We start from the raw sequence: 17,067 nt of genomic DNA on the forward strand, positions 1-17,067 counted from the left end.
GCGAAACCGCATGTGTTAAAAGTCGTAGTTGATACAGTAATTGGGTTGCTTCATGATCAAAAAGTTGATAGAACCATTCCCCGTCCATCCATACTCCTTTGAGATGCAACCCCTACGACAGTACGACCATTTTATATCAATCTTTTGATAAACTAACCTCTCACAAATGTGGAGTTAGACAGAAAAAAATGTATACGCCAAGTAGCCAACACTGAGAAACCTACTCACTATTCCGACTACTTATCATTGATTTGTATTATAAAATACACAATATTGCTTATTTTTGTGCTCGGCTCCAGGATGATTGATTAAAGGAATAGGAGTGGTACGGACTTATCAATAATCAAAGAGACAAAGACTTCTCATTACTCAAAGAAGATTGGTAGTTGATAAATAAAAAAAGAGTTTGCCCCTTTAGTGGAATCATGGTAGACTCTCAATTCTCAGGACCACCAATGAGAAAGAAAGAAGAAAGCAGTTGACATGTTTGAACAGTCAAAAGTAGAATTCTAGAAATAAAAGAAGTTGGTATCATTATTATTTCACCATTAACTTGCTTCATTGACTGACTCAAAGAAAGTTCCTTCTACTTTCACAAACTCCTGCAGCATTGCCCCAACCAACTACCGCTGGTTCTCTGTGGTTTACATCAGAATCCCAAATTATTTCTTCAGAAGGACTTACAGTGTGAATGAGAATTTTCAAGCATGAACGGTCAGAAGTCAGCACACTCAATAAAAGGGACAAAAATCTTCATTTGAGAAAAATCTACATTTAACTACTTCACTCCAACTGGCGGCCTTTGGCCCAGTTTCTCTTGAATGTCTAATTGCCTACCTTGCTGAACATATTCTGCACGTGAAGTCATCAACAAATCTGTTTAACATTAATGCAACACTAATGTGTTGATGTATATAGTGAGGGTACCACATGTACTGGTCTATGATTGATGATCGTCCCCAGAACTAGTTCAATATTTGGCACCTCACAGACAAGTCAACATTGTTCTACATGTCTTCAAAATTACCTGATCTCTTATTGGCGTTGTAAGAGATCGATGTATATGTATATAAGGTATGAGAAAAGGTCAATATAATTCAGTAATTCTAGTCTAAGAATTCCTCAAACGACTACGGCTTATTGAGCCTTTAAGAAACAGTTGTGTTTAATCAAACTTCTACTGAAGTAACTAACGATCAGGCTAAAAAGTAACATAACATTATTACGTCCAGAAATCTTCTGTCGAACCACATGTAGCTTGTTCATAAAGAGAAGATATTGCTCGATAATAGTCGGTAGTGCAGTCACACAACAAAAGCAAAGTAGATAGGGGGGAAAAAACAGAAAACAGAAGCCTGCCTCTTCCGTGCAAACCTGATTAAATTTTGAACAAAAGACAGTAAATAGATCACATCAAGTGTGCGTAGCAAGCACGCAGCGGAGGCAACCTCTTTCATGCATTAGATCAAATGCCTTGTTGATCTCTCCAAGAGTCAAATTGTGGGTTATGTACTCATCAACCTTTATTTCCTGCCATAAGCAGCCAAAAGAAAGATTACAAAACAGTGAACCATTAGGCAATAATCATATTTACAACTAGGTCATGATCATGGAGATTCATAGTACCTTCTTCATATACTTCTCAACAAGCCAAGGTACTTGAGAACGGCTTTTGAAACCACCAAAGGCTGTTCCCTTCCAAACACGTCCTGTCACAAGCTGAAAAGGGCGCGTTGATATCTCCTCGCCTGACGCCGCAACCCCCACAATAACTGATGTTCCCCAGCCCTGAAGAATTTTTTATGTTCATCAGGTAGGATTTGCTAGTGATGAAACACGTACAGGCTTAATGCAACACTGAATAACTTAGGGGGGCGGGGGAAGAAGAGAAAGCATCACCTTATGACAGCACTCGAGAGCTGCCCTCATGACAGAGACATTCCCTATGCATTCGAAACTGTAATCAACTCCACCATCGGTAAGGTCAACAAGGACCTGTTGTATCGGTTTGTCATGGTCTTTTGGATTCACGAATTCAGTGACTCCAAAATTCTTTGCTGCAAAGTACAGTCAAAATGAGATGAAAACAGAAAAAGTGCATGCACATCTAAATATCTAATTAATAATTTCCTTAAGGAGATGAGGTAACACTTCCACTCTTCAAACTTAAACAGATGTTCTGTAAATTCTAAAAAGAAATGGAATAGAAAGCTGGACAGCTAATTGACACCTCACCACTGGATGGAATTCAAGTACACAGATAAAAAGTTTCTTCTTAACTTGAAGAAGCTGAGAAGTAGTAGTATATGTAGTTGGATATAGATTATTGATTTACATCTTCTTGTGTGGAGACAAACTCTGAGAGTTGGAAGGATGCAAATGTCAAACAGAGAGACTGAAAGAAGTTCCATTTCTTTCAAAACCGTGAACACCTTTTCCCTCTACAGATGCCAAACGTATTCTCTTCATGTCAAAAGTCGAATGGTTTTTTTACCAAACTAAGTGGCCTTTTCGTTTGAGAACAATCCCTAACCACCTCAACGCTTACTAGTTGGTGCTTGTCATCTCACGTTTGATGTTTTGACACCTCAAGAGCAGTTTAGATTTCTAAAATTTGTTAGTGGAGATGATTGTGCTTCCAGCCTTCCAGGTTATGTGTAAAGCAACTCCAGGTAGATCGAGCAATTATAACCGAGTTGAATATTGTTAGTGACTTCAAGAACAAGTAATCAACACTTGGAATTTCCGAAGCCAAAAGTCATTTTTGGGATCCTTGACTAAGAACATATTTCTATGACCAATTCAAGTTCTGGTTTGAAATTCCTAAGCATACGTTAGGGAATCAAACATAATTTAGTATCCCAAGTGGCTAGGATGAATTCTACTTAACACTTCTTTATTTGCTCGGTACATCAATAATTGATTTAAAAGAATGAAAAAAAAGGGAAAAAGCATTACACTCCTCTCAGGAAGGAGATGACTGATCAAGCAAATCTAAGGAAGGAACCACAAGGCATCTCCCATTTACATATTTATGGGAGTCTGCCACTACAATAAAACTTTCCTCTCTAAGTTCATTCTAGAGGCTCTCGAAGCCAGCTTGGTCAGCTACTAGGTTGCCTTCTCTCCAAATATGTGACAGGTGAATAGCTTGCAACTTGCTGATACAAACTTCCCACCTCCCTTTTCTATTCTATTTAACACTTTGTTTCTAGAATATTATTAACCATCTAGCACAAACCTAACACAATGTTGAGGAAACCCATCTAGTACAATGTAGAGGACTGTTAAGATGGTTTCATAAGGGTATTCTACAAGGGAATCCTCATGTTCATTCGGGTTTACCAGACCATACACATTTGTCACCATTACCCATTCCTCCTTACCCCTCATACGACATCTAAGAGAAATAGAATGTGTCCCTACTCTCACATCCTCCAATTCCACCAACTCTTTATCCCACAAGGAGATAATACCCCCACCTCTCCCCAATGAGGCTATGACATAAAAGCCAACATCTCACTTCCCCACAATTGCCTTGCTTTTCTGTCATTCATGTCCTCCCATTTAGATTCTTGCACCCCACACCAAATTAGCCCTCCACTTACTCCTCATTCTCCTAATCCACCTTCTTTTTTACTCCCAAACCCCCTCAAGTTCCAAGACAAGATTCTTGGCTCCACTAACAAACATTATCATCCCCTATTGCCTCTTTGTCTTCTGCATCCCCAAAGTCAACGTACTCATCTTCACCTTCCGACTCTCACAACAATACATTGACTCCTTCTAGTCCTTGTAGTGTCTCATCTGCCCTAAGTAGCGTGGACACATAGACATACAACTAGCAGTACACATAACCAAATACAAAAAATGATCTTCAAATGTGGTTTGGAGGACTGACGACACTTGTGCATATCATAAGGACATGTCGGCACTACAGTGCCCTTATCATGGCAGTTTCGGAAGCCGGTGTCCTGACAATACACAAAGAAACGAGGACATGCACGTGACCTGCATGTGACCACATATTCTGCTATTTGGTGTATGACGCATGCACGCATTGTGTGGTGGGTCACAAGGCTGCTTACAACTTAGAAGGGTCCTAGCCTCCACAATAAATAAGAGTCCCAAAGTATATATGAGACAAACTTTTCATCAGTCACAAAAGTCTCTTCCTTGGTTCCTGTCTTAAGGTGTGTCTTCCCTTTTCTCTCAACAGCCTTCTTGATTCTTTGCTGTATTCACTATCCTTACAAAGTTTTACCAAATAAAATATCTTTAGGGCATGAATTTTTTTGCAAAAGGCTATTGATGGGGGCATTGGAGCCATCAACCACATTTCCCAACACCAAAAATCGACAAGGTCAATGGGTAGTGATGAAATGGAATAATCTAAAGGCAGGTTTCCTTGTGGGTGATGGGTGCTATACTATTACAATATGTCGTGACTCTAAGGGACCTATTGGTAAATGTTTATAGGCCACAAAAAGGTCAAAATCTTTCAGTATGTCAAACACACGTTATGATAAAGAGCTTAGAAGGAGATGCAAGGAAGGTCTTTCCAGTGAGGATGTAAAAATGCACCAAAGATAATTAGAAGAAAACGAAAAATGTCAACATTACTAAATGCAGAGTGTTAGAGGTGGAAATGGATATGGTTTATATTTAGATAAATTTGGTGAGGAAGGAAATGAAGAGCACGCCTAAGTTAGTAGTAACCTGGTGAGGAAGATAAGTGTCATTGAAATAGTCTAATTAGCTCCCTACATATAATAAATGCTTGTAGACATGCTGATGTAAGCTCGTTGTTTGTTTTAAATTATGCAAATGTATTCACGGTTACTCCTTCATCATATTGGGTGTGTTGTGCTTCGAGACAGGAGTCGTTAAGTAACAAACACCTATCCTATTCATTATAGCTGTTACAGAGGTAGGCACCTGATATTCAATTTTCCTACTTTTGTTGTTCTCATAGGTTTTCCCGAATCTCGACCTATTATTGTTGTAACAACCACCTATCCTATTCATTTTAAAATCATATAAGGTTTTTACTGGAATTATTCACTTTGCAGATTGAACAAAACAAACAAACAAAAGGTTCAACCCAGGGCGAGTCATCCACCATAGCCGTCTTATGGAAACTTATTTGTTTCCAAATAGGAGCCAGAAGTTTTTGTTAGGGGAAGGGCGTCAATCCCTTCCAATAACAAAAAGTATGCAATGATCTCTGTACCAAACAGACCATGTTGAACAACTCAGCCATTGTACTCAATTATCAGCTCCAGTTCACTTTCTATAATGTGTCTAAAATTACCCTGAAAGTAGCGAGTGAACGAGGTAATCCCTTGACAGAATCCAGAGTGAACCTAAAAATGAAGTACCTCATTTTTAACACTAACCTAGTTTTACACCTTTATGGCTTTATGACACAAGTACAAGACGTTCAAACTTCAAACAGAGTATGAAATGAGTGCTTCCTCAATAGAAGCACGAGGGAATAGACTGTAAACTCATGCAGTCAAAGAGTAAAGTAACAACGAAAAAATGAAGAGAAAATAAGCTAAAATAAGCAAAACAAGCAAAACAAGTAGAGGCAATAATAATGCTAGATTGATTAAAAAGGCAAGGCAACACAACTGATGGAAAGAGGACTGATGAGATGCACTAAGTTGCTTTTTTCCTTTACCGGTACTAAGCTGCTTGAAAGCTAAAATTATACAATGGAAAGGAGAAAAATAGGAAATAATTGTTGAGGTTAGGAGATATTTAACAGTTCAAGAAGCAAGATATTTGTGGATTGTGAACAAGGAAGGTAATACGCAGCATTCCCTCCTAGTTTCTGGTCTTGTGAATGAAATATGTTCAGGTTGAGGTAGCTGAAAATTGAAAAGCATGTATTCAGTTCTGTTATATGAGCATTCCAGGAGTGGCCAGATTCATTGCAGCACTGATCATAGTCGGGGATTTTTTTATTCAGATCAAGCTCCTGATGAATATTATTTCAAGCAGTAATAAATGTGATAAAATAGTCATAGATGTAGTGATGTACCAATATCATACTTCTTGCTGTCAATGTCAACACCAATGATACGTGAAGCACCGGCTGCTTTTGCACCTTCTGCAACCTATTGGATTACAAACAAACAAAGAAACAAAGAATAAATAACACTAACTGTAGCCTGTGTAGTATTAGAAGGCAATATGAAACAGTGTTTTGACTTACTGCAAGACCAACAGTGCCAAGACCAAATACAGCCACAATGGAACCTGCTTCAACCTTTGCTGTGTTCCATACTGCCCCAAGACCTAAAAATAAAAACGCCAAATTTGAATATTGATTTCGATTCCATGAATAGGAAGAGAAAGACCTGTGATACAGAGCAATCAGAGTTTGACACATTAACATTGAAATACAGGGGCATAAAACAAAATAAAGCAAAATAAAATTTATTACTCGGTATGGTCCTCATTTTCACAGACAATATGGATGAACTCCACTCCGTTAGAGTTGCGTTCTTTTGCTGGCTTGCCATGTGTTAGAGTGGCGTTTAAAATGAGTATGGCCCATATTCTCAGAAAACACTGAAGTTTCACACTTGGCAACATTTTAAGAAAGTGTCAGGGTAGAAATTCTCGTCAATGGGAACACCATAACCAAGTTCGGCTAGCACTCCAAGTGCTCACGCATAGCTATTCGGAAAATGCATTTCGACATTCATCTATCATTTCTTCTCTTCTTTTAGCTTTAAACTATGAAATAACTTAAAAGTTACCCTACCCAAATACTTTCAGTTTACCACCTAATGCCTTCAGATAGAAATTTTCATATTTTCCAATAACATGTGTAGCATTAACGTGTTTACCAACATATACATATGTAATTGTTTGTTTTGGCTATGCTTAATACTGAAGTATGGTCCCAACAGACTAGTTTTTCTGTATGCCAAACGACAATATACAAGAATTTTGAAATAGAATGTGAAACAACGGTATTAATTTTAATAGAATGTTGAAAAATGGCATTGTACCTGTTCAAAGTACAAGCCATTTAAAAAAATAATTAAAAGAAATTTATACTCCTTTAAGCTTTAAAACATATTGGAGGTAAAAAAGAAAACTATTTATATATCCAAAGTAAACAAATTAGAACTGGACAGAAGGCTCACCAGTAGGAACACCACATCCAAGTAAGCATACTTTATCTAGCGGTGCTTCTGGGGAAATTTTTGCAACACTTACATCATGTACAACTGTGTATTGACTAAATGTCGATGTTCCCATGAAATGATAGATAGGGGTTCCCTTTACTGAGAAACGACTCTTGCGATCAGTCATCATAACACCAACACCGGTGGCTGCACGAACTTTTCCACAAAGATTTGTCTTTCCGGACTTGCAAAACTTACACTCCCTGCACTCAGCTTGATAACAAGGTATAACATGGTCACCAGCTTTAACTTCAGTTACTCCTTCACCAACACTCTCAACAATCCTGTGCAAGCAAATATACCACAAATCATCCTCGGCATTCAAATAGCAAAATGAACTGTTAGTCAACATAGCAAATAATACTTGCCCTGCAGCCTCATGACCAAGAATACGGGAAGAGACCCTCAGGATCCTGCAAAACAAATGAAACTAAATCAATATGTGAAGTACAAAATATATAAATTAAGAGCTATATGATTGAAAACTGGTGATACTGTATCGAGTGAATCAGATTTTGTTCTCTGAAGTATATGCTTGTCAATTCCTCCTGTCATGAAAGTTTCCACATAGATCTATGCTTCTTAGGTATTCTATTCTATTTATGTTTTGCCTATTAGGTTCTCCTTTAGGAATAAGAGTGCATTTGAAAAATGGGGAGTAGTCGCGACTCCCACAATGTCATACTATAAGAAAAAATCAATTGACATAACTTGGCCATGTGCAACGTAAACCAATAATTGCCCTATTTAGAAGTGTACAGAATGATTATGTATGCAATGACCTCTTGACAGCATAGACAATGTTGAACAATTCACCCATTGCACCCACTTATTAACACCAGTTCGCATTCTATAGTTAAACTACTCTGAAAGTAGTCAAAGAGGAATTCAACACAGCCCCTCACTCTCCTACAGTAAAGTTGTTTCTTACTCGAGTTGTTCCCTCGATGGGGTCCAATGTGAATCGAAAATCATCTCCGGATGACTTAATAATCCCTCTTAACTCGTTTATTCATTACAATCGTTTCTTCAGTTTCTTACAAAGTATTTCACTTTTCTAAAGAATAAAGAATGTTATCAACAGACAACAAATTAAATCTCCAAAATCATCCACTTCCTCACTATTCTATCAATCTCCCTACTATGGCATCCATATTCCATCTAATTAAAAGCTAAAACTTGTAAGTTAAAATATCATAATGTTACCATGCCATTAACAAACAGATACCCAAATCTCTAAAAGCCCATCAAATAAAATAGTCCTACTTTTACAAGTTTGAGGAACAAGGAAAAATAATTATACCTTGCCACTCCAGGTATAAGCATCAGTATGACAAAGAGCAGTAAAGAGTATCTTGATTCGTACTTCTCCAGCTTGTGGTGGTGCCACCTGTACATCTTCTATCACTAACGGCTTGTTTGCTTCCCAAGCCACCGCAGCTTTTCAAATAAACACGAAATCAAAACCATAAATTAAAAAAATAAAGATACTCAGAGTAAGATTATGATGAAAAAGGAGATGGGCATGTTTTACCTTTGCAAGTAATGACTTGACCTTCGAAAGCCATGAATGGAGAATGATCAGAGGCAGTGGAAGATAATACAGTGTCGGAAATGAGGATGGGGCTGAAATATGTTGGGCTTTATTATTCATGAGTGAATGTTGAGTTTGGGTCCACAGTTTTGTATTGTTTTGGGTCATCCACGATTATGTGATGTGGAATTATATGATAACTTTTTGGTGGGGGTCCAAAAAATTATTGTACTTCATTTGACTAACAAATGTTTTTTCTGTTTTTCTTTATTTTTTTTAATTAATAAGACATTTTACTGTCCATAAATTGTTGTTACTTAACGAAGTTAAAAGAGAAAAAAGTCAAAAAACAATGGCGGAAAGACAAAGTGGTTTAAGCCTTGCTGCCCCAAACCCCACTTTGTTGGTTCGGGATATAACAAATAAATAACTAATTAAAGTCGTGCAATACCCCTATGTGGTGTTTTGTAAGAATATTATTTTTTTTTTTTGGTAAGCAACAGATATATATATATATATATGTCTATATATTTAAGGTACTGAAAGTTCAGGGGTTACTGACAGTGTATCGTCATCAAGATATTGAGTTAACCAACTAGGTGGCCTTGACAACCATTCAGTACTAGAAAGTAAAACATGTCCAGCAGAAGCTAATTTCTGGGCTACACGGTTGGCAGATCTATTGATCCACTTAATATTTACATTATCAAAAGTAACAAGCTCTTCTAAAACATCCTCAAGTATAGGCTTTGAGTACCAGGAAATGCTTGTTGGTTTATTTTGCAAAAAGTTGCAGACTTCTTTCGCATCCAGCTCTACTTCCACTGATGAGCTGAACTTCCGACACCATTGTAATCCTTTAAGTGCCCCTCTACATTCGCCTCTCTTGCAGCTGAGTTACGCCCGCCTCTTTGTGTTCCTGCTTGCAATGAAACATCCATTAGCATCTCTAATTACATAACCAATGCCAATTGGATAGTATTTGTTACTCTTAAAACTTGTAACAATGTTCAGTTTTACCCAACCTAATCTTGGTGGTTTCCATGTCTCAAAAGCTACAGGCTGTGAAATAACAAGATTATGTTCTAAACCACCTACCAAAGTATTTACAAAGCCCTGTACTAGACTATAAACATGTGTCCAGTTAGGTTTAGTATTATCATGCAGAACTCTACATCTTTCTAGCCATATAATCCAGTTTATATATAAACAAAATCTTGTCCAATCATGATCCTCAATCGGCCAATCCATTGGTGGTTTGTACCACATGTCTATCCATTCTTTCACCTGCAAATTCTCAAAATCTATTAGTCTGAAATTCCAAGGAGTTGAAAACCAAAGAGGTCTTGTGAAAGGACAAACCAAGAGTAAGTGATGTACAGATTCTATAGAAGAGTTACATAACAAACAAGTTTTGTCATCTATATAGAAAAGGGTACTAAGATGGTCTCTTGTTGGGATAATAGAGTGGTAACACTTCCAAGCAAACAAAGTTTCTCTAGGTCTGAGATCCTTTCTCCAGAAGGCTAAACTAGTTTTGTGATTCACATTGGTTACATATCTTAAGCTTAACTGCTGGTAAGCTGACTTTACAGAGTGTTTTCCATTTTTGGTTAAAGTCCAATGAAGCTTATCCACAGGGTTATTCCTAGGAATGTATATATTCTGGATACTGAGAGAAGTATTAATATCAAAAATGGAATTTAAGATACCTATATTCCAAGAACTAGTATTAACATCAATAAGATCAGCAACTTTACTGTACAAAGGATTATAAATAGTGGTGATTGGTACTCTACCATGTAAGACATCTGGAATCCATGAATCTTTCCAGATATCTATATCCTTACCTGAGCCAACCTGCCACATAGCATTTTCCTTTACTATAGTCTTGTGGACTACTTTCATTCCCTGCCAAAACCAAGATGCACCAGAATTGTGTACAGTAGGCAAGTTATTAAGACTATGATGGTATTTACCATTCAGCTGTGTGGAAAGCAAGGATTCAGGTTTTGTGATGATATTCCACAGGATTTTACTAAGATGAGCCATGTTATTAGTTTCCATATCTCTAATACCTAGCCCTCCACATTTTTTGATTGGCAAATAAAGCTCCAACTCTTGGATATAGAGGATGCTTTTTCCCATTGTTTTTCCCCACAAAAGTCTCTCTGAATAGCATTCAAAGAGGATGTTATAGATTTTGGTAACAAAAAGGTACTCATATGAAAAACAGGGATAGAAGAGGATATAGATTTAATAAGAACAGTTCTAGCCAGCCAGACAGTGACTTGCTTTTCCACCCAGCAATTCTAATGTTGACCTTATCTATAATATGGTTAAAAATCAATTTTTTTGTTTGACCAAGAAAAAGAGTTGAACCAAGATACTTTTCACCAATAGTTATTTTCCTCATATGAAGCAAATTCATGATATTAGCAGTATCAGGAGAATTCATGTTAGGACTGAAGTGTATACCTGATTTTTCAAAATTTATTTCTTGACCTGTGATCTCACAAAACAGGTTAAGTGCATCCAAAAGTTCTGTTGCCTCAACCAAATTTGCTCGACAAAAAATGAATGCATCATCTGCAAACAACAAATGAGAAATAGGACTACTATTTCTAGATATTTTAATACCATGAAGCTTGTTGTTCTCAGTTTTATCATTAAGGATTATGGTTAACACTTCCATACATAAGATAAAGAGAATAGGTGATAGAGGATCACCTTGTCTGAGCCCTCTGCAGGACTTAAAGAAACCATGAGGTGTACCATTGAGAATAACAGAAAACTGTGGAGTTGAGATGCACTGGTTAACCAGGTTGACCGAGTTATGGTTAAGCCCAAGAGAAGTGAGGATAGCTGTGAGGGTGTTCCAATTGACCTTGTCAAATGCTTTAGACATGTCAAGCTTAATAGCCATCAGGCCTGACTTTCCTTTTTTATGTTTGATGGTGTGCATAATCTCATGAGCAAAGATGATGTTATCAGTAATCTGCCTATTAGGAACAAAGGCAGACTGATAAGGAGATATACAAGGCCCTATAATAGTCTTAAGTCTGTTAGCCAACAGTTTGGATATCACCTTGTAAGTGATGTTACACAAACTGATTGGTCTAAAATCAGAACAAGAAGCTGGATTAGGACATTTAGGAATGAGGACAATATTAGTATGATTAAGATGTTTGAGAGAGTGGCCTTGAGAGAAGAATAACTCAACCATATTAGTCACATCCTGGCCAAGCAAGTCCCAAGAAGATTGATAAAAAACAAAGGAGGGAAACCCATCAGTCCACGGGGATTTGAGACCCCAATCTTTGAACATAACCTTTTTTTACTTCTTCAGGATTGACAGGCCTAAGTAAGTCCAAATTATGCTCCATAGAAAGAGAAGCAGGGAAGAGGGAAGTAATATGATTAGTATTAACAGGATAATTAACATTAAGCAGATTAGAAAAGTGATTTACAAGAGTTTTTCCTATATCATTTGGATTAGAAATCCAAGAATCATTTGAAGTTTTCAACCATTCAATTTTATTGTATCTTCTATGCCTCATAGTTTTAATGTGAAAGTACTTGGTATTCCTATCACCTTCAGGGATCTCCTTATCCCTAGATTTCTGTTTCCACAAAAGCTCTTCACAAGTTAACAGGTGATCCAGCTGATTTAGAGCTTTATTAAGAAGATCAGAGTTGTAATTATCAGGTAACAAACTATTAAGATAATCAATCCTTTGATGCATATTGTTCATCTCAACATGAATGTTACCAAAGGTAGTCTTATTCCAACACCTCAAAGCTTTTTTTTACAGATGTGAGATGAGAAATTAAAACATGGGATTTTGCCAAATTAGGTGTGCACATAACTCTTGACCAAGCATTGTCTATAATATGAAAATAGGTAGGGTGTTCTAACCACATGGAAAGGAATTTGAAGGGTTTTGGTTGTGAATGAGTAACAGGATTGGTATTCAAAAGGAGAGGACAATGGTCAGATTGAATGGGTTGTAGATGATAGAGGATAGAATCAGGAAAGATCATGTTCCAATCAAAATTTGTTAGAGCTCTATCTAGTCTCTTTTGGATGTTGTCTGGGGCTAATCTTTTGTTATTCCAAGTGAAGGGGTACCCTTTGAAACCTAAGTCAATGAGAGCCTGATCTCTTATAATATCATGGGCAGGTTGTCCATCATTGAAAGAGTAATCTACTCCTCCAATAGCTTCATCATGCGACAAAGTAATATTGAGATCACCAATAATAAGAAGAGGAAGAGGATTATTAACAAGAGCTCTAATAGGATTCCAGCTAATGTTTCTAGTCTGAGGGTAAGGACTCCCATAAAAGAAACAACCTGTCCAAGGTTTAGAATTAGGACCCATGAAGATAGAAGTAGTGATATGGTTTTGTGAATGAGAACTTACATGGATAGTTATACCAGTTTTCCACATAATACACAGACCACCAGCAGATTGGATGGCTGGAACATCAAAAAAATTAGGGTAGAGAAGGGTTTGAACAAGAGAAAGCATTTTTTTTTTGTAGCTTTTGACTCCGAGAGAAAGACGATGTCAGGATTATCTTTATTAATCAGGTGTTTCAAGTGCCGAATGGTTGCTATGTTACCACAACCCCTACAGTTCTAGCTCAGAATCTTCATTTATCTACTACTGGTGACTGTTCTGGTTCAGTCACTAACCCAAGAGAGAGCAAACTCAAATCCATATTAACATCAATAAGCAGAGCTATACTACAGACTTCAACTCTTCTTCCCAAATTTATATACTTTTTTATAGTGAACATCAAGCAGATAGCCGTAATGAAAGTTGCAGAAAGGGGTGACCATAAGTGAAAAAAAAGGTGATAAGAAAGAAGACGAGAAACTGTGAAAGAATGGTAAGAATGTAAAGCGATAAGAGAGAATAACAACAGCAAGAGAAAAGCATTTTAGTTTTATAAACACAAGAATGGATGGATATATGCCAGACGATATAGATGGGTTTAGCTTTTTGTACCTGGGTTACTTTAAGTGAACCAGCTGTATCCATCTGAGAGGTCCAAGGAAGATTTATAGCAGATGCAGATATATTCTCAGGAGATTGATTAGGATGAATTTTAAGTGCTTCCACTGAAGATCCTTCATCCAGTCCCACAATTTGATCAAGATGATCATAGAAGTTTATTGGTGGCTGCATCTGGAGATTTAGCTCAGTCATATCAACCCTAGCTTCAGTTTGGAAAGTCTCAGTGTATCCGATGGCGGTTTTGGTGCTTCGGACCCACTCCGGTTTCCCCAGTTGAATGGAGAACAATTCCTTGAGAGAGTAAAATCTGATTTACTCTTGGGTTAGAGATCAAATCCCAAACTGATTCGACAGTTATTTCACCACCACTATGCTCAGCAATAGAGTTTTGGATGCTTATGTCTTCCATGATTGTATTATCATTCACTGACTAGCCTTTCTTCATTTGAGGGGATGGATAGTATGGTGTAATAGTTGCACTGATCCGAGGTAGCGGTTTCTATTTGGAAGGATTTTTCGTTTTCTTTAGAGGTCGATCATCTTGGTTAATTTTTTTTCCCTTTCCCTTTCCCTCACTTTTTACGAGGAATGTTTTGGGTAATGGAGTATTTTCTTTGGATGATTAGTGGTTTGGAAGAGTTTGGGTGGGTGTTGGTGCCGTTTTATGAGATCTGGAATTGAGATCCGGGATGGTGTCGGCGGGTTGGTAAAAGAAAAGATTAGGTCGAGGGATTGTTGGTTGATGAGTTGCCAATTAACATAGGGTTTTGCGAGAGAAAGGTTTGGGCTTGCAACCAACTTTGGGCTTGCAACCGGACTTTGGGTTGGAGGCTATTTCAAGAGCCCTTGGATGGACGGATCCATATTCAAAGCACGATTTGCATTTGACTCTAGTAAATCAATAAGCGGGCTCTGTTGTCTTGTTTCCATCACTCCCTCCATGAATAATGCTAACAATACCTCCAAATAAAATTTGAATGGTGGTTATGTTCTTCTTGAGTTCTTCTGCGATAGCCCGATGGCGGGATAAAAGCCGCTTCTTGCTTTCGTTTGTGGGGTTGTTAATAGCGTCATTTAGGACCGGTTGCTCTTCCCCTCTTGAGTGTTGCACTTATCATTATCATGGCCGATCATGAAGCAATTTGGCAATTGTGGTAAAGGTAAACCCACATATTGAAACCAATCCATACAGGTCCTTGACTCATTTGTTTGAGCGGGAGTTCCTTAAGTGAGTGGGTGGTTAAGTGCCACCACTCTTTAACGCTCCGTATTTTTTTTTATCACGTATTTTTCTATTTATTAATTAATTAAATTATTTATTTTAAAATTTCGTCGGATTGGACTTCGAGATACGTGGGCACGGTTTTGGGCCCGAAGTCGGTGTTGGGCTTGGGTTTGGACCCAAGTATATAAACACATTTTTTCTAGAAAATAGGGTTTGAGAATAATAAAATATTAAAAATGGAGGAGAGATGAAATTTGGATTTCTTTGGAGGGTGGGTAGCGACGAATCGGACTTCGGAGAAATTCGTAGGGTTTTGTTCATCTTGGTGAGTAGCTATTTTGCTATTTCACGAAAGTTATAGTTTTTCGTATATATCGATGTATAGGTTTCTGTTTTATATTTTGGTTAAACTGTTAAGTTGTTGAAGCTGTTGATTAAAAGCTGTTGGAGCAGTTCAAGCTTGAACTCTGTTAATGGGGCCGAGCTCCATGAACTATCTTGCTTTTATTATAGTTGTGGTTTTTGACTGTGGTAGCTCACATTTCACGCTCTGAATAGGCGCTAATGGCGTCATGAGGAAGCATGAGTTTCCATTTTAAAACCGTCTTGATGATGGTGGTGGTGAAACCGTCTTGGGGGCGGGTTGAACTCATTTTGTGATGTGATTTGGTTGTATCGTGTCTTTGTTGGGTGATGAGGGTCGAGTGGGGCGATGAAGCCTTGAGGGAGGCGTTAATGGCGTTCTTGCCATTCTTGGGACTTAGGGTTTTGCATTTTAAAATCGTTTGAACCATTTTGTTTGGATTTTCGTTGGTTGGTTATTAATGGTTTGAAGTGGGGTAGTGTAGGGTGTGTTGGGGGCTGTCGATTGGAGCTTGGAGCAAGCTTTAATGGCGATCGAAAATTAATAGATCTAGATTGGTGAAGTTTGGGTTTTATCTTTTGAGATTGTTGCCTTTGTTAATGTTAGTGGGTTTTTCATTTGGAGTAAAACCGCCTAGTTTAATGGGGTGGTTGTGTGGAGGGTAGTGGTGGCCGGCGTTTTGGTGGTGGTGGAGGAGAAGTGAGGGAAGAAGAAGCATTGACGGCTTGGGCTTGGGCTTTGGGTGGGTTTCAGGTTTTGGGCGGTCTAATTTCATTTGTTGCTTGGGCGAAATGTTTAAGTTTTGGGCCCGGTTTGTTTTAGTTGTTTGGGCCAAATTCTATTAGCTATTTGGGCCCGGTTTTGTTTTAAATTTGTGGACCAGTTCAGTTAAATTGATGGGCCGAACCATTTGTGTGTTGGACCAGTTTAATTAGTTTCCTTTGGGCCCGATCACTTAACTGTTTTGGGCCAGTTTCTAATATTGTTCGGAGCCAGTCCATTGGACTTAAAATGGATCTATATGGGTTTTCCAATGTTCAGACTTCCGGGTTCTAAGGTTTGGGCTTGGCCAGTTGGGTCCGAACCATTACCTTAGTCACGAGCCCGTGAGCCATGCACTTTGACCTGAGCCATGAACCATGGCTATGACCATGAACCTGTCGAACATGGAAACGACAGTTTGACTTTGACCAGGACAGTTTGACTTTGACCATCGACCGTTGACTAGGACAGGTTGACTTTGACCTTTGACCTTTGACCATGGACGGTTGACTTTAACCTTTGACTTTGACGATGACAGTTTGACTTTGACCATGACATGTTGAGTTTGACCTTGACCATGAGGTGTTGACCTTTGACCGTTGACTTTGACTGTTGACCGTTTACTGTAAATGTTGACTTTTCTAGTTTTTCATATGTTTGTTTATATGGACAAATATAGTAATAAAATATTGTCGATATTATATAACTTGGATGGTCATTATCTAATTTAGATTTGACGTGAGTAGTGTGTAAAGCATATATATATATATGGGCTTTGATGATTGTGGATGAATTTGTTTATTTGTGCTACGTTTTATGTGTATATTATATGGACACATATAGTAATAAAATCTTTGTGGAAGCTTGTATAATTTGGTGGTCATTATCTAAGAAAGATTTGACCTTGATGTTGTGTATTTTTGACACGTGACGATATTGAGATATTAGG

The 17,067-nt window shown here is 37.9% G+C and overlaps 1 protein-coding gene across 1 annotated transcript; it reads right to left on the bottom strand.

Moving 5' to 3' along the window:
- Positions 1-1,199: 1,199 nt before the first annotated feature.
- On the bottom strand, positions 1,200-8,885 carry LOC147506444 (alcohol dehydrogenase class-3-like). Its single transcript, XM_086558601.1, is given in 10 exon segments — positions 1,200-1,530; positions 1,627-1,788; positions 1,900-2,057; positions 6,050-6,125; positions 6,224-6,306; positions 7,167-7,492; positions 7,577-7,600; positions 7,602-7,621; positions 8,512-8,648; positions 8,743-8,885. Coding segments are annotated over 10 exon segments (1,137 nt in total). The 5' UTR covers positions 8,777-8,885; the 3' UTR covers positions 1,200-1,413.
- Positions 8,886-17,067: the final 8,182 nt, after the last annotated feature.

Source organism: Coptis chinensis, chromosome 4 (assembly GCF_015680905.1).
Source record: "Coptis chinensis isolate HL-2020 chromosome 4, ASM1568090v1, whole genome shotgun sequence".
In the NCBI taxonomy this organism is placed as follows: domain Eukaryota; kingdom Viridiplantae; phylum Streptophyta; class Magnoliopsida; order Ranunculales; family Ranunculaceae; genus Coptis; species Coptis chinensis.